A 19,118-nucleotide genomic window follows, 5' to 3' on the forward strand; every position below is an offset into this window, starting at 1 on the left:
CCAGGCACTCTTTCTCAACCCATGTCAGGTTTGGCCAACAAGCCAGTCAGTCAATACATGTCACAACCATCAAATCAACACTCGGTTGACCTAAAAAAAAGAGAGGGGGGGAGGGAGTGAGGGAGTGAGGGGAAGACTTGCAGGAAAACACTAGGAAGAAAAAAAAAATAAGTTGGTTTGCTTTATCCAATGCAGTCAATCCTAATGATCAGTTGTTTTCTAAATCAGTTTTCTTTGTTTCAGACCAACTAGTACTATCAAGTTCTGTAATTGGAGAGCAGAATAGGTTTGGGAGATTCATATATGCAAAGAATTTGCTCTAATGCTGAGTTGTAAACATAAAGAGAAAGAAGTTCTATTTAGTGTATCCTATATTGAATAGAAAATTTGGAAACCCTTAGCTTTTCCTGAAGGTAAATGTAGGCCATAAGATGCTATATATTAAATGAGATTTTATAAAATATGTACTTATTTATTAAGCTGAAAATCCAGATAGGATAATCAAATGTTTACAATATAATACAATAACCATTTCCAAGATTTAATAAAAATGATTGTCAGTCATTGTGCTTCACAAAAGATTTCTTTTTAATGAATAAATAATTTGATGAAATAAAAAATATTTACAATATAAACAAAGCTTTGGATATAGTAATCTGATCCTCCTGTATTTTTTCCATTTTCTTAATGGATGTATATCAAATCACTTCTTCTGAAACAATACAAGTTGGACAGAAAATTGAAGTCAGCAAGATTAATATGATCTGTGGGCGTAGCTTTTAGTTCAATTCAAGCTACGGGTGCTTTGTTTATTAGGAGCAAATACAATACAAATATAACTAAAGTACAGTATCAAAATGTTAGGCAGCATTCTCCACAGAACAAAAATGTACACTAGGCTTTAACAATAACAAGGATCACTGGCAACAAAAAAAATAGTACAACAGAAAGGTACAAACATTGTCATTAAGACTAGAATTGTGCTCTTGGATTGATCAGATGACTAGGCAGGTATAGTAGGGCTCTTCAATGGGTTTGCATGATAGTGGTGTCCAGTCCCAGAGTGTGTTAGTGTGGGACTGTGACTCAAGCAACAGCCATACTGTGGGAAATGGGCAGTGCAAGCATTTTTGGAAAGACTCTCTTGGGCTCTTAAAAAGAGCCGATACAAAGCAATTAAAGTGTAACACTGAGACGTTCTCATCTCATACACACAGATATCATGAAGCAAAACGCTTGGACTGTGCTAGTGAAACATTTTGTCTCCCCCAACATTACTTGCAGTATCAGCCAGAATTCAAGTACTCCAAAGCCACTTCATAGCAGAATTTATATTGATCCTGGAGAGTCAAAACAAGAAAAGGAAGTAAGTTAGTTGTAGTAAGGAGTTAAAGAAAATCAAGTTGTATAATGAATTAATTACAAATATTTTATGAAAAAGTTTTCTGTGTAGATTTTTTTGTATCTATTAGACAGGGCCACTGTGACTCAGTCTGGAAATCACATGTGCATTGGTAATAAGATCATAGAGATATACAATGTAGTCTGCCATAAGTGGAAAACTTGGAAATCTAGATTAAAAAGATCCCTGCGTGCATTTTGCAAGAAATAAAATAACAAATAGTGATTATACAGCATAAACTAAATACTTCATTTCACTACCTAAGGAGATTTTTTTAGTAAATCGTCAAATAATGCCACTGGAATTTCTTCATGACTAAAGGACAAACACAACTTCTTATAGTAATGATGAACAAAATAGACCGTATCTTGACCTACTGAATTGTCATATAAGCAGATGCATACTTGCACACACATAAAACACCAATGGCCTTTCAGCCTTTCTACATTTCAAGTAGTTTCACCCAAGAAAATAATTGCTCCTGGCCCTTTGTTTCTGAACTCTTTTAATCTTTCTTCAAGATAGAAGAACCATAATTAAATGCAATACACTAAATGTCAAACTGAAATTCACAGTCTTGATAAATATTAGATTAAGCTATTTATAAAATATATAATTTGAAAATCTGACACTTCGTTTTACATAACTATTATTTCTGCCATACAAAGTCTGCTCTCTTTTTGGATTGCCCTGCCAGAAAAAGAAAATTAATAAAGGTGTTCTGTTTAAAGTTGTTACATTTGCACAAAAAGTCTAACACACACCTTGAACAAGACTCAAGAAGTAGCATAAAAATACTTTTATAAGTCAAGTGATTTCATTATCCCCTTTAGAAAACAACAGGCTTGCTTTTATGAACAGTACTCCACATAAATCACAAAAATATCACTATGCTTTATGAGAACAGAAATAATTTTCTACTTAGTGGTACAGTTTAAAGAGCTCCTACCAGAAGGTCCACCATATTCGGCTTATTATTCCTCAAAGTCTTCACAGCATGGAATACATCAACAGCCCTCTGGTGTTGTAGCATTTCACAAACAATACTGATTGCACAAAACGTCCCACTGCGGCCACCACCATTTCTATAAGATAAACAGCAAAATGACTTGATTATGTTTTAGATTTTGTTATTACAGTACTTAAAGATTTTTTTTCACCTTATTCTCCTAAAATAAGCTTATTTTATTTTATTATACAACCAATGAGTGTTCATGTTATCTAAATAGTCCATCCACAGACTGGATTTGCTGTACAACAGGCTAAACAGAATAAATATTTACTGTTTGTGACGAGTCTTGCTATTGCCTTTGGGATCCTAGAATTCTCATCTTCCCGGCTTTTAAGCTTATGCACAAAATTACTTTATCCACACTTGTTAGGCTAAGTTAAAAATTATATTAGGAATCGTGTTAACAATGCAACTTGAGTTGAACCAATGCATTGGTGATATATAGATATATAATATGTTTGATTTGTATTTTACCTGTCATTCAAGAGATCAAAGCAATATATGCAGTATTCCTACTTCTTATTTTTCTCTACCAAACAACCCTGTCAAGTGGTCTGAACTGAGAGAGATTGATCGACATAATGTCTTCAACTGTTCTTACATGGGTTGGGGTGGATTAGCATCTTCGTCTTTCTACTCTCAAAATACCTCATAACAATTAATGGTTAACTTTATATAACAGTTAACACTTCAGTTTTGGTCTACTGGACTATATAAAATTGACAACTGTGGCCTGTTCAAAAACCCATATTAAAATAAATCAGGGTTTATTTCAATCTTGAATGTTTGTGTTGATACTGAAATCTACAATATTTTATCCATTTGCTACTGAGGATTTTTGAGAGTTCCCAATTTTTATTACACTATTTATTAAATTATCAAATGTTATTAATCAGAAATAATTATTTCAGAAAAAATACCCTGTTTTCTAAACTAAGTGGAACTATTATGATTATTTGCTCAGACCTGACCAAGAGGACACCTGCCTTAGACATCTAGACTAGTGCAACACCCTCGTACATGAATCTATCTTATAGCTTTTAAAGAACATACATATGCTGTTATGAAAATGACAATGAGCTTTGAGATCAGGACCACATTATATCTTTCCTTTACCAATTGTGAATGGTATCAATTTATTTTTGTACATGCTTCAAATGACTGATGACCTTTAAAAGGTTATGATCTTTACACAATACCTTTAAACTTCATTCTCCCATACAAGATCTGATGGAAAAACATATTTCTATGATCAAACTGTGAGAGGGATAGAAGAAAGAGTCTAACTTACAACAATTTGCAACAAATGCCAAAAATAACAAAAAAGCTTCTTTCAATATATAAGGAACAAGAAGAAAGTCAATAAAATGATCAGATCAGTAATGGGAAAAGACAGCAAGAAGATGATGGACACAGAGAGAAAGGGAAACTTTTTAATTCCTTATTTGCATCTATTTTCACACAAGAGGAAAAAAATAACACAACCTATCAAAAGCAGCACTGTGGGAGACGGAATAGAAATGCAGATCAAAATAGATAAGGAATTGGTAAAAGAACGCCTATACATTTTAGACAAGTTCAAACCACTAGGACCAGATGATTTCTCTCCCAGGGTACTGAAAGAACTGACAGATGTGATCTTGGAATCACTAAACAAAATCTTTCAGAGCTCCTGGAACCCAGGAGAACTATCAGGATAAAAAAGAGCTGATGTGATTGCAAGCTTCAAAAAAGGGAAAAAAAGTGGATCCAGGAAACTATAGACCAATCAGCTTGGTATCAATACTTGGGAAAACCCTGGAAAAGATAATCAAGCAGTGGATTTCTGAGCACCTAGAAATGAACAAGGTGATCTCTTGAAGTCAGCATGGGTTTGTTAAAAACAGATCATTCCAGACAAACCTTATTGTCTTCTTTGATAAAGTGACTAAATTGGTGGATCAGGGAAGAGTTGTGGATGTAGTTTACTCTGACTTCAGTAAGGCATTTGACAAAGCTTACTTCTTGGCAACCATGTGGGATCGATAGTACCACTACCGGATGGAAACAGGGAAACAAAGAAAATTGATGGCCCTAGTGGTCCACTGAGTCTGTCCTTTGAGTTTTTTTGTTTTCTTTTAAATGTATTTACTTATTATTTTATTTTTTTTATTTTTGTTGGATGATAGTTACATGTTTATCCCAAGCATGTTTAAACTGATGACTGACCCACTACCTTCCCTGGAAGTTGGTTCCAACCTTTATATTTTATTTTATTTTATTATTTTATTCATTATTTTATTTTATTTTTATTTTATTTATTAAATTTAGCCTAAGCTTCCACTACTCTTACTGTGAAGTAATACTTTCTAAGATTACTTTTGAACTTCCCTCCCATCAGTTTGAGGTTATACCCCTGTATCCTTGACTTTTGCTGAATATTGAAAATACTGCCTTCTAGAACCTTATTCACACCCTTAATATATTTAAAGGGTCCAATCATGTTCTTTCCTCTCCCTTCTGTCCTCCAGCTGTACAATCCTTCCTGATATGTTTTGTTCCTTGGACCATTTTTGTTGCTCAATCTCATCAATAGTTTTTTTTTAAAGTGTGATCTCCAGAACTGGACACAGTATTTCAAATGGGGTCTGACTAAAAACCTTTATAGCAGGATTAGGACCTCCTTTTTCCTGCTGGTAATCCTTTAATGATGCATCCCAGAATTTTGTTTGCCTTCACAGCTGCCTGGTCACATTGTTTACTCATTTTGCAGTCATACACTTTCAGCACACCTAAATCCTTTTCTTCTATTGCTCTAACACCGTACCCCCCAATAGTGAACCCTGCCAGAGGATTCTTTTTTCCTAACTGCATGATCTTACATTTAGAAACACTGGACTGCCGTTTCCACATTTTTGGTCAATTTTCTAGCAATGCCAAATCATTTTCCATGTTACAAATACCCCCAGGAACATCAACTCTATTGTACAACAAGAAGTTCCCTCAGAGCTCTGTGATGAATACCATCCAGACCCATTGCTTTATTAAGCTTTAAAAGGACTAGCTCACCTGCACCTCTAAAAACCCTGGAAAAAACTGGCCTGGTTGATCCTCCAACCTGTTTTTGTTACTGGCTTCTACTTCTGAGAAAACTGAGCAGAAGCATTTGTTTAGATGGTTTGCTATAGCCAAGTATCCCTTAACATAAGAATTGTTTGCATTTTTTATTTTAGTGATTGCGCAGTTTTTTTCTCCTTCTGTTGCTGATGTACCTAAAAAAGGTTTTAGGTACATTAGCGACAGAAAGAGCAAAAATTGTGCAGATGGATTCTAAATTGCCTGACCGAGTGTATTCAGCATGTAGTCCTCAGTGGAACTATGTCTACATGGAGGACAGCATATAGTGGGATGCCTCAAGGTTCTGTCTTGAGCCCAGTGCTCATCAACATCTTCATAAGTTATCTAGATAAGAGATAGAAGGAGAACTTAACAAATCTGCAGACAACATCAAACTAAATGGAATTGCCAACACTTTGGAAGATAGATTCAACATTCAGAAGGATCTTGACAACTTGACCATTGGGCCCTATATATATATCCTCAGGTATAGATTCATATCTATGTTAAAACTGAACAGCACTCCCTCAACAGAGGGGCAGGGATACAACAGCAACCATCTCCTGTTTACAATGCAGTCCTTTCAACAGTCCCAAGACGGTTCCACACCCATCTACACTCTGATTCAGATGACTCTGAGGATACAGATAAAATCCCAAGTGGCCTTAACAACTGTCTGAGAGACACCAATGCTCACAGTGCTAATGACCAGATAACTGCAAAGAATATAAATCCTCCCATTCCCCACTAGCTGGTTAGAACTGAAAAAGCTTCTTGGATGAGAAGTGAAACATTTTCAAAGAAAAAACTCCTAATTGCCTTTTGGAGAAAGTGAATATTCAGTATATTAGGATCTTCAATGGCACATTCCTTATATATACTAATAACTTATACTATAGATTACGCGATTGGAGAAACTGTATTTATCCCAAGAATATCAGAACCCAGAACAGTTTATTGCAAAAATGTATTGAATGAATTTAGATGCATGATTAAATTCAGCATGCTTTATCTTTGGTTATTTTTAGTTTTCTAGAGACTCGCTCCCATTCTAGAAACCCTGTCATTTCCACAGCTATTCTAATCAGCATCTTTTAGACAGCACTTCATTGAAAATAATAAACCTTAATAATTACCAGAGTGCAGACTAGTTAGCTTGCAACTCTTTAAAGACAACATTCACAAATGGTTGATTTTCAAAGGAACTACAATATGGCACATCTGTCACATCCAGACATCATGAAAAGAATGCTCCCTGCTGCCAAAATACCGGATAATATTGTGCTATTCTTTCAGCATCTAATTAAACTAAAGTCATTTAAAAGGATTATGTTGGAAGTTTTTTCCCCTTCCTATTCTACCTCAAAGTGCCATGCACGTGTGCACACACACGAGAGGTGGTACAATCATTTAATATCATGAGTAATCAAGAGAGATAATATCAATTTGCATTTGAAAAAGACCTCCCAGATGTGCATCTCAAAGCATGAATGAGCTAAACCTCCCAAAATAAAATATTATAATTTTTATTCAACAGGTGAGAAAACTAGAAAACAGCGTGATAAAACTACTGGACTATGATCATCTGAAAAGTGGGGTAATTTAACAAAATCTAGGTAGTATCTAATCTTTAATTTTTTAAAAAAACCTTATATTTCAGTCAGAAAGGCTGTGATCTGATTGCATGTACATAAGTGTGAGAGAAAAGTGGAGAGACACAAAGAAAGTGAAGAAATACATAAATTAACATATGCTAAGCCATGTTTTGACCACCATTTACTGAATAATCCACAAATGGTTAGGTTCTCACAATGATTACCCTCAAAAATCAAATGGTGGGTTAACAAAATATGCCAAACAAAATGAGCATTTATTCTGATTTGTCTTAGATTAAGGTTAGGAAGAAATGAGGAAGGTATAAAAAAGAGCAGCTGAAATATTGGTGCAGTTTAGCTATAGTCTGGTTGTCATGGAAAATGGTTTTATAAGCGGTGGTCCAATCTACACAATATTTCAAACAAATAATTTCCCATTGTGTATCAATTTTTTTTGTACTCAGGCATTTTTTTTGTTAGGCTCAATTCCTGGTGACTGTGCAGGCAAACAAAAGTATTCTCTATCTTGACCTATCTTTAGCAACAACCATAATTCTTCTAAAGAAATTCTTTTAACCTCGACCCCATCTATCCCTCTTATTTATTGTTTTCTTCTTCATCTCTCAACTGGCCAAATGTAGTCATTTTTTTCCCTAATCCTTCGTCCACTTGTATCACATTCCCAAAGTAGATAAATTTCTTCTTGCCCAAAAAATTGTTTTAACTTCAACTGTTCTGAACTTTATTGTCACAGAAATGTTCTTATCCTGTGTAATCTTGTCTGTCACAGCCGTTCTCCTTAAAATTAATCTGTTTTACTTCTCTAGCATACTGTCCCCCTTTATTCTTAAGCCTAAGAAAATCAAATTATCTATCACTCATCTACAGTTAATCAGATGTAAGCTAAGCAACCTTGTTTGCATCTCTGTCAACTGTGCTGATGTCCATTTAGTGCTACCAAGTGACACTACAAGAACAAAACTGATTTTTTTCCAGCTGAAATTTCAATCTAATATTACCAGCTATGGAAAAAGCAACCTTCTATTACCATACAGAACACTGATTCTATGATGCCTTTATGCTTCAGGTTCTCCATTCTCCATTTATTTTTCACCAAGGATTACCAACCTATTGCTTGCCTGACCACTAGATGGTAGCAAAGAGTTAGAGCTTTTGGTTTATCTTGGCTGCCAGCTTTCTATGTTCCTTTAATCTCTTTTGTGTCTATTAGATCTCCTCCCTGATTACTTCTGAGTATTTCTAATTCCACTGTAGGTTTTTTATATTTTTCTGAGCACAGAGAACATTTCACTTTCTTTTTACTGTTTTTCTCTTTTTGCTGACATTCTCAAATAAGATATTTTTCTTTGTTCTAGTCCTAAAAGCCCCTATTCATGCTCTTCTCATCTTTGACATTTTTAGACTATTTTTATTTCAATTTTACAATGCCTCATTTCTTTGTACGGCTCATCAGATTCTCTAGTGCATAATTGATTGTCTGAATCTGTTCTTTACATTGATCTTGTATTCTTACTGCATACTGCCAATATCAAATCTTGTTAACCCAGTCAGTTTAATTCTCTCAGGTTTAGCCTATATATTTGACATCAATAAATCATGGTCTATTCCACCAGGCTCAATAGATTGCACTTCTCATTCTTCCATTTCCTGATATGTTGTCAGTTTGATTGCAGTGTTGTGCATCCAGTAATGTCCATATGTAGACTCTGTATTTATGTTGCTTGAAACAGATTTTGCAATAAATAAAGAATTCTCTTTGCAAAAGTTTATTATATTATTTTCTTTGCCATTGCACTATTGCAATCCAAATCTTCCTGAATTCCAATTATTTATTATTGGAATTCTATTCTTCTCTACATCTCTGGGATGATTTAATTGCGTTTCCTGTACTTTGCAGTTACCTGCAAAGTTATCTGCCAGCCAGTCCTTCTGAACCTCCTTCCCATGTAGTACAAATAGTATACAATATGATGCAGAAGAAGAAGATGGGATGAAGCAGTGGCAGAAATGGTATCTTCTTCCTTACAAAGGAGCACAGTGAAATCCACCATTTTGCAGCAAACAGGGTTAATAACATTACCTCCGGGAAACATAAAAGGAGCAGAAAGACCACAATCCTCTCTGATTTAGTTCTCAGTGTGGCAGTGCTCAGAGATATATTGTCTATATTGGACAATTATTGACAAACAGATTGTCTATGAGTTTGGTACATTGCTTTTGGGTTGTAAATTAGGAACTCTCCAATCTGAATATTGTTTTTGCAATAATTTCACTAGGTGACTTTGAGGCAAGATATCTGCTCTCAAACTCACCCCTATTCTATTCGGACAATCATAGCTCTGACTTTACAGAGTTGTAGAATTTGAATTATATTAAAATCTAATTCAAATTCTAAACATCAGCTTCATAAGAGTTGCTGTTGTTGATCACCTTAACAGTTTTATTCACTTACAAGCAATGGACAAGTGTACGGCCTTCTCCTCCATTGTATTCTTCCTGCCACTTGTCCACTTGACGTATGAGTTTCAAAAAAGACCGTTTAGATACTGGTGTGTCTCTGTACATAGGCCATCCAAGGAACTGAAATTGTTGCACCATTCGGTAGCCATCCTGGGGCTGTGGGGACCCAACCAACAGGTGAAAAAAAAAAAAGACAGCGTTATTTATTCTGAGTTCAAAGGGTGCACATTACACCCCTGCCCTGAACATTATTATAGAAGATTACTCCTTAAAATGTTCTAAAGAAATTTACATTTCAAAGTTATGACTTTGAATCTCAGATTTAAGATGATATTTTAAACAGCTGAAAATATAGATATGCCGAAGTGAAACAATGGTACAGCTGCAAGAGCCAAATATATGATTAATAATATAGCAATCACAAACTACCAAGCTGAAATTTGCGATATAATTTCAACAGTGTTGCTCTTTTAATATGCTTGTCATTGTCAAATTTCTGAAATGAACGTTCATTCTGATGATTGATTGTTAACATGCTAAATACAGACTAATTCGTTCAGAATAACCTCTCCCTTCTTTGGCATCTTTGGAAAACTGTACTTGTCTGTTGAAAATTTCTACTAATTTATAATAAAAGGAAAAAGAAAAAATGTTTTCCAATTTCTCAGCTCTATTGACAGATACTTGTGATTTGAAAAACGTCTTCATGGTTATTGATTTGTTCACTCTGTAACTAATGTTCAAAAATGTTCAAAATATAAATGTATGTATCCTCAATTTTGGCAAATAAATGAATAACCAGGTAAAAGGCCTCTCAAAGTTGTTCAGTGAGTATTCTTCATTCTTGTATGTTATTAAGCAGTTTAACACTAACCAGATATGGTCTAGATTTTATACATTCATCCAAATCCTGGCAACACTTTTGTTCCAGCTGAAGCTTCTAGGATGGTTCCAATTATAGAATATTACATAGACTACATTACAGATGGAATATTTTATGAGCACAGTGGATTTTTTTATATGGAATGCTTCCATCAAATAATAAACATTAAATTAAATTTGGACTCCCTAAAACGTGAATGCAAACTATATTTCTATCACTCATAAGAAAAATAAGCAAATAACTAAATAAGATCCTTACTCTTGATGCATTATAAATTCGGAATATCCGACTGATGATATCTTCTTCTAAATCAGCAGAAACGAACTCTACTTGAATAGGACCATGTCGATGAACACCATTTTCAGGCCAATATTGTGGACATAACTGTAGAAGAAAGAGATTAATTCATATGTAATTGTATTATTTAGGATGACTCCATATACTCAACTGTGATTTTTTTTATGTGCCCATATGAGCTCCAAAGATCACAGAAGGCTATGTCTACATGAAAGGATGTCATTTCTTTTTAACTGTCTGAAAAATAAGATTATTTCCAAAGACCAAAGGGTATAATGCTTGTATATAGGTTTATATATCAATGAAACTTTGCAGTCCTTCAAGAAAAGACCAATATTTTAAAGGCTTATTGTGTTTAATGTATTTTGCAAATTATACCTTTTCAGAAAGAAAAATTCAGAAACAATTCTCAGCCTCTAAGAATATAATCTACTTTACTACATAGGCTCCAGTGAAATTTGTAGTACACTTCTTGTATGTACAAATATGGAATACATACATTCATACATGCATTGCAGGAGAAAAGTTTTACAGAAGACACTTAGTGTTTATAATTTTACTTTTATTTACTTATTAACAAACATTTTTAATAAAAATGATTAGAAGATATTTAGAAAACAAAAATATAAATTGAATTTAACTATTAATAATTATAATTTAAGACTAAATGGAAAGAAGAACCATTATTTTCAAACCATTATTTTCAAACTGTTTCCAAATGTGTGATGGAAAGAAACTTTCAACTTCTTTCAAAAAGAGAACTGGGAAACACATGCAAAGAATTCTCTGTGGAAAATATTTTGCTTCTCTGGGGAATATCACAATAAATCCTTCCTATGCTGATTATCATGGGTATGAAACACATTTTTCATTTCTTAAGGCAACTTTTTTCTTTAATCTCAACACTACTGGATATCACCAAAACCTTCTCTTTATATAAATATCTCCTTTTTCACTTTGACAATTTGTTCCAACAGTATACTTGTAGTGTAGTAATCACAGGGGATCAAAGAGATACTCTGGACCATTTAAATAGCAGATAATATTATGTAGGCTGAGTCCTTCTTAATCCGTCCTGAATCTTCACTTTCCAATATTCCAGACATCAATTTACAAATAGGCTCAGTCAGACAGTTAAGGCCAAACAAAACAAAGCAAAACAAACCGAAAGAACCACTGAAGGATTGTATTTTGGATTTCATTTATATCCTGCCTCTCTATTCATTTGGACATGCAAGGCTAGCAATCAATATAATGAACGCTACAAAAATAAAAATGGAAAGAAGTATTTTTAAATCTTGCAAACAACAAATAACAATTAAAAACCCGGTAAAAAAATGCGTATTGCGGCTGATGCTCTAGCGGAAAAGAGAATGTGTGTTACCTACATTTCCTGAGGGAAGGCCTTCCTCACCCTGGGACTAACAGGAAAATGCCCTCAATTTCATGGTGGGGATATTTTCAGACTGTAATGCTTGAGGAAGTTTGCATCAGAAGATGTAGACCTTAGCCATTTTGGCCTTTAAATGTCAGTAACAATATCTTAAATGCTGTCTAAGAAGCAATTAACAAGCAGCACACATCCTCTGATACCAGCATAATGTAATTCCAGTATCTTATGTTGAATAGAAATGTAATTGGTGTATTTTGCACCCACTACAATTTCTTGACATTCTTCAAAGGCATTGTCATACGGAATGCATTGGAATAATCAAAATTGATTGGCTCTAGGTAGGAACAATCCTTTTCTTAATATGGAATATTTCTTGGCAAAATTTAGAAACCATGCACATGAAAAAAAAAACCTTATAGCTTCTTTCATGTGCATGGTCTGCTAATATCACAATAGAAAGGTCATATTGATATTTTAAAACATAATGCTAACTATGGTCTTCTATTTTCAAGCTAGTAATAGGAAGAAAATTGAAAAGCCATCAAATGTCGGAAAAGAACAGAGAAAGCTTTCAGCTGCATGAAGAGCATTTGTAAAAATGATACTTGAAAATTAAAGTATTTGGGTTTTAAACATTTTAACACGATGCAAACTTTCTGAGAAGAATTGTTGGCATAATTTTGTATACCTCAAACATGTCTCCACTTGTTTGCCTCCTTTCTAGATTAAAAATATCACAATCTTTTTTCATATGGGAACTCTTCTAGCCAAGTTGTCATCTTAGCTGTCCTCCTCTGAACCTTCTCCAGGTCTACTATATCCTTTTTGAGGTGCGATGATCAGAACTACACACAATATATTATGATACTGGCATCTCTAGTTTCAATTCCATTTCTTATTATCCCTACATGCAATTAGCCTTTTTTTTATAGTGGATGCAAACTATGTTGAAGACTTTATTGAATTTACCCTTACTCCAAGATCTCATTCTTTGTTGGTCACTGTTAGTTCTGATTCCATTAGTTGTATGAGTAGTTAAAATTTTTGGCTCCAATGTGCATCACTATATACTTGCCCACATTGGATCTCCCTTTTTGACATCTATTCCACTGAGAGAATCCTTTGGAGCTCTTGGCAGACTCATTATTTTTACCAGTTTGAACAATTTAGTGTCATCGGTACCATAGCTATTCCATTAGTCACACCTTATTCCAGATCAATTCTAAATATGTTAAAAAGTACTAGAAAGGAGTGTCACGTAGTGTTGAGGGTTTTATTCTAACCCTGTCCTGTTTCACTTAATTCATAAATGACTTGGCTGATGGATTAGAAAATGAGATTTTCACATTTTTGGATGACACAAAGCTAGGAGGACGACACAAAGCTAGGAGGATAGCAAACATTTTGTAGGACTATCAAAATTCAAGAGGACATTGACAATGGGTAGAGATCAGCAAGATGATATAACAAATGTAAAATCCTACATTTGAGTAGAAAAAAATCAAAAGCATGGGAATAGAATGGGAAGGGGACATATTGAACAAAACTACATGTGAAAAGAATCCAGTCTCATAGTTGTTCATAAGCTAAACATACACCAGTAGCATGATGCATTGGCAAAAAAAACAAAAACCATCCTTGGCTGTAGCAACAGAAGAGAGTGTCAAGAAAAAGTCACTGTTCTTCTCTAATACTGCACATTAAATAAGGTGTCCTGTTTTAGGCATCAAGTTTTTGAAATGATGTTGATAAACTGGAGCACATCCAGAGGAGAGTAATCAAGATGATAAGTGGCCAGGAAGGAAAAATTATGATGAAAGGTTGGAAGCACTGGGTATGTTTAAGGAAGACTACAGGGAGACCTGACAGCTGTTTTTAAAGGGCTGTCGTGTAGAAGACAGGAAAGAATAGTTCAGAGTTATTTCACAAGGCAAGATAAGACACAACAGGTTTAAATACAAAGAAGTAGATTTTCTATGGACTTCTTTTTTTCCTAATGGTAAGAATTGTTCAACAATGGTACAGACTACTTTGGGAGGGGTCAGCTGTTTTAAATCAAAGGCTATTTAACAGAGGCTTCATGGCAACCTGTTGGGAATGCAGTAGTAGTGGTTTCCTGCAGAAAGTTAGACAAGGTGATTTTTCAAACCCTACATTCTAGAAATCTATCTGGCCAACCCAAAAACGGTTTCAGTGTTGTGACCTGTATGGGATACCTTCCTTCACTTTATACACCAGAACTATTTTGCCCTGCCAAAGGCTGTAAACAGTTATGAGCAAGGAGGGTCTGAAGTAACCAATCACACGAGTAACTGTATAAGTTATATGGAAAAATAAAGGACAATCATTTCTTCAGTGGAAATATTCTCAAACAACAAAGTAATATCAGGTGAAAAAAAATTCTTTTAAAAGTGTGGATTTTCTTTTCCTGTCTCACCCTATGTACCCTAATCAACATTTTGGAACAGACATTAGAGTAGGAAACCTGGTGTAGTTGCCAACAGACAGCAGCCCTCCAAAGTTTTAAAAGGTAACCAAGGAAGGCCAATGGAAAGTTTAAACGTTTTCCTGCTTTTGTATATTCAAAACATGGCTGAGAAGTCAAATATACTTCTTAGTAGCAACTAAACAGCTTGATCCTACAAGCCTTTCCTTGTTCACTCTGAAAATAACTCACCAGCACACAAGTTATTTTGCCTTTCCTGCATTTCCCTGGAGACCAGTGAGTGTGGTTGAGCTACAAAAATATGCAAGCGAATCCCTGAAATTTATAATTACTTGCAGAAGGGGTGTTATTTATGAACTTTAAAAGAATAATAATAAAAATATTTCAAATGTTAAGAAAAGTAATTCTTTTATTTATCATAAATATAGTACATAGATACGTAGTACAGCAGATTCAGCTGCTAGTGTTCTTCTCTTTAACCAAAGTGTTTCATTAAGCAGTACAATAAATAGTCTTAAGCCAGAAATTTTAGAGAAACGGAGAAGTTTTAATTTAGTATGGGCATCCATTTTTCAACTCCATCAGTATTTTGTAAGAGTTTTATCTTTCAGTTTCCAGGAACTGACTGACTACTTTTGATGTAGACTTTGCTGCCACTTCAGCTGGAAAGAGACAGGAAGAACACAGCAAAGTATCATATGTAAGGCTAAAAGGAAGTGTGGTGTTTCAGGAAGTCATGCCAGCGCCATTTTAGTTCTAAGTGCAGATGTCTATTGAGCAGCACTGATGACAAGCCACCATCTGTGTCACACTTTGTCTGGAGACATAATTGTCTCTTTCCCAGTAGCATAAGCTAGTGCATTTTCTTAAACTGACATTCAGCATCCCCAGGAAAATGTTCCCATGAGGATATGCAATTAATGGCACTGCTCTTATTAAACAAAGGGGCTGACAGTCAGTGATGCTCTTTTTTTCTGAAAGAAAGAAGCAATTATAAAGAGCAGGAATTCAGCATCACAAAAATAGATCTTGCGTCTATGCAGCAGAGTAAATAATGGTTGATTTGAACTAGTAAACTGAGGATTCATATTCCCACTCAAGAATAAAATTTTATGGCTACTCTACTAAGTGCTAGTCTACAAAATGTTTCACGACTCCCAGTTCCTTTACTGTTGATAGTCAAATCTAAAAGGCAAAAGCCATCTATCACTTCATTGTCAGTTCTAAGTTTGGCTGCTGTAACTGTTGTGATTAGTTGAATCTTCTTTATATTTAATCTTAGTGCAAAGCTCTCACGTATTCCTTGATTTTCATTGTTAGAACTTGCAAATATTTGCACTTTCAGATATTAAGAATAGTATCTTCAGCAGGTGTAGATTATTGACGTTTTTTTCCCTTTTTAATACTATGTTCATCTTTCTCTCCAATCTAGCTTTCTTTAATTTATAATGTCTATATCTATATCTAAAATATCTTGTATATAATAAAGACTCATGACCTTCTTCTACCGGTCTACTATTGAAAGTGTTCTCACATATTGTATTGTGGTTTGGTATGCTGGCCTGACAGCCGTGGACAGGAAGGTATTGCAGAGGGTAATGAGCACGGCACAAGACATCGTGGGCTGTTCCCTGACTCCACTGGATGACATCGCCAGGGCCCGTTGCCTTGGCAGAGTGAGGAAAATCTCAGGGATGACTCACCCTGGTTGGTACCTTTTTACTCTCCTACCATTGGGTAGCAGATACAGAAACATAGCCAGCTGTACCAACAGGCTGAAGAACAGCTTTTATCCATGGGTCGTCAGGCTTCTGAATGGGACATAACTTTATAACTTTATGCATAACAGACTCGTGAGGCCGGTATGATGTGCAATTAGTTTACAGGGTGAAATATGTTGGGGGTTTGTAGTCACCGTGAGTTTGTGGTGAGGGGGGGCACAGAGGGAGGCTCAGCCAATTTCACTGTATATATGTTATACTTTGATAATAAAGGGTTTATTATTATTTTCCCTTGATTGTTCACAATTTAACTCAGGAATGACATATACATTATATATGTATGTGTATGTATATGTGTACGTACATACATACGTATGTATGTATGTTCTGGGATTGACTGAAGGCCTTTCTGTAATCAGTGAAGAACATATTGATAACTTTTTGGAGATTTCCAGGACTGTAAATTAGACTGAGAAGCTGGAAAAGAAGCAGTTGGAAGCATTTAATGGAAAGCTACTTCTATCCTATTATCAAGGAAACTTCATGGAAGAGAAGTCCCTTAAAGTCAAACTCAACTTAAAGGAGACAGTGCTAAAAGAGACATTACTTATGAAGCAAGTAATTTCACTAAATTCATGTATTTGACTTACTTGTGCTGGATCCACATCATTCAGCATCACTATTGATGTGCAATGGTAGTCTAGAACCAGTCTCCAGAAATCTTTGACAGTATTTGGTAAAGGATGCTGAGTGACTATAAAAGCTGAAGGCTGTTTATAACTCTGCAAAATAAGAAGGGTATTTTAATGGAGGATTAAAGCAGGATTAAGGCTACAATAAGAAAGTAAATATAAGAAAAATGAATACAAATAATATTTTCTTTAAAAATGATATTCTATATATTATGGAAACAGAAGAAAAAGCTCCTGCTGAACGGGCATGGAAGCACTTACAACTCTTCAGACTAGGAACAGAACTGCTTTTAAATCCCAGTCTTCCAACGGAATTTGGAGATAGTGAAGTTATATAGATATAGCCTTAAAGCTACACCAGACGTTCCTGTCCCGAGTGAAATGTGTACATTAGCAGAATGCCATCAAACACAAGGGATAAGGAATGGGAAGCAAGGCCTATTTTAGGAATATATGTTTAAAAGGGGATGGGTTAAAAAAGCCATCAAGATATGTCAACACATATAAAAAAGGGGCAGTGTTTTAATCATGCTGTTGTGTCTGTCATGTTACTTTGTGTAGCTGGAGGTGTATTATTTGACAACTTCTGGGAGAAGAGGAAACAGTCATGAAATAAGGCTGACATCTCTAGCCTGGTTCTCTCCAGATGTATCCAACAGCTGTGTTTCTTAAGGTCTACGTCTATAAGGCAGCAAGTTGAAGGATTCAGTAAAAGTGGCTACTGCAGACAAGGAGTTTGCTAACTGCAATACATATAATGTACAATATATGTTGGATATGTGTAGGCAATGTCAATCACTTGCATAATCACTAATGTGATACTCCCACCTTTTGAGCATACAACCTTTCCACATATCTTTATCATAAATAATATAAGTGCTAACTATGAAACTAGTAGTCATATCAGAAAAGATTGCTTTCATGGAAGATTATTGAAAATGTCTTTCTTCTTTTCTGAAGCCTGCATTTTGGCATGTGTGTATATATGTGTGACAGCCTTAATTACTGCTGCTCTAAAATGTCAGAGATACTCCACAAATCTCTAAAGAGTGTAAAACATATTTAAGTATCCTTTTATTTAAGTGATGTTAGTGTATTAAGACTTCCATATCTGCATTTAATGTGGATAGCGGTAAAAGTATCCTTAGCAAATGTTCATTCAGTTAGAAAAGAATCAATTGACTGAAGTAATGGCCTGTGTATTATCTATGCTTGCAGGCTTTTTTTCCTCCCCTATTCATTACTATGAAAATGAGAAAGAAAACTAAAATTTTCTCCCTATATTATTATGCCAACTAGCTACCTTAAAGTTTCATTGTATATGTGTGCATGATACTGTATGTATACAAAGACACACACACACACACACACACACACACACACACAAACTTTGAAATAAGCCCCAACAAAAATGTATATAGTTGTAGCCTTAGTTGTATAACAAGTTACTCTTGACAGTTCATATGCATACATTAGATATGAGGCATACTGATTAAGTTCACATATTGCCTCAATCTGTTCTGTTATTTATTCAGTTTTAGTTTGGTTTGCTGTATGAATGGAACCATTGGTACGTAAACTGTACAGCACAATAAAGATTATCCTTCAAACTGATTTAAATTCCAAAAGGTTTTAGGGACACACCTGCATGGTTCTTGGCAAACAATAGAAATGTGGTCTGCCATTGCCTTTCTTTAGATTTTTTTTCTGGCTTCCCAGTCAAGTCCAGTATAGTCTTTTTTTTTTTTTTCTGTTCTTTTATGCATGCACGGATGAGGTCTGATTCTATTGAGCTTTTTTGTGACCAACCAAGGTCAACTAAGTATTGCCATCCAACTGGCCAATGTAATATATGAAACTTGATGTATGATGCTTGTTAAAAAAAAGTTTATGCAATATGAAGTTGGCTGGTTTCCTTGCTTAGTAGAGTATGACCCTCGCTCAACAAATATTTTCATACCTTAGCAGTTATATAACTTATATCTGAATCTATCTGAACGTTTAACATTTTTAAAGTAAATTCAGGAAAGCATATTTGAAAGATCTGAGCACTTTGTGGAGCCAAGCTTCTTGCAACTTTCCAGGTTCTTTGATATCAGG

The 19,118-nt window shown here is 34.9% G+C and overlaps 1 protein-coding gene across 1 annotated transcript in view; it reads right to left on the minus strand.

Annotated features, from left to right (window-relative positions):
* Positions 1-618: 618 nt before the first annotated feature.
* Positions 619-19,118, minus strand: part of PTPRM (protein tyrosine phosphatase receptor type M) — a gene marked incomplete at its 5' end in the record, with an annotated part of 332,499 nt that continues 313,999 nt past the window's right edge. The window contains 5 exons of the mRNA XM_015814271.1: positions 619-1,340; positions 2,352-2,487; positions 9,579-9,742; positions 10,728-10,853; positions 16,977-17,108. Of these exons, the coding sequence (XP_015669757.1) occupies positions 1,287-1,340; positions 2,352-2,487; positions 9,579-9,742; positions 10,728-10,853; positions 16,977-17,108 (612 nt within the window). The remainder of the gene's footprint in view (positions 1,341-2,351; positions 2,488-9,578; positions 9,743-10,727; positions 10,854-16,976; positions 17,109-19,118) is intronic.

This window comes from Protobothrops mucrosquamatus, unplaced genomic scaffold (genome assembly GCF_001527695.2).
Source record: "Protobothrops mucrosquamatus isolate PMUCROS unplaced genomic scaffold, P.Mucros_1.0 scaffold233, whole genome shotgun sequence".
NCBI lineage: Eukaryota > Metazoa > Chordata > Lepidosauria > Squamata > Viperidae > Protobothrops > Protobothrops mucrosquamatus.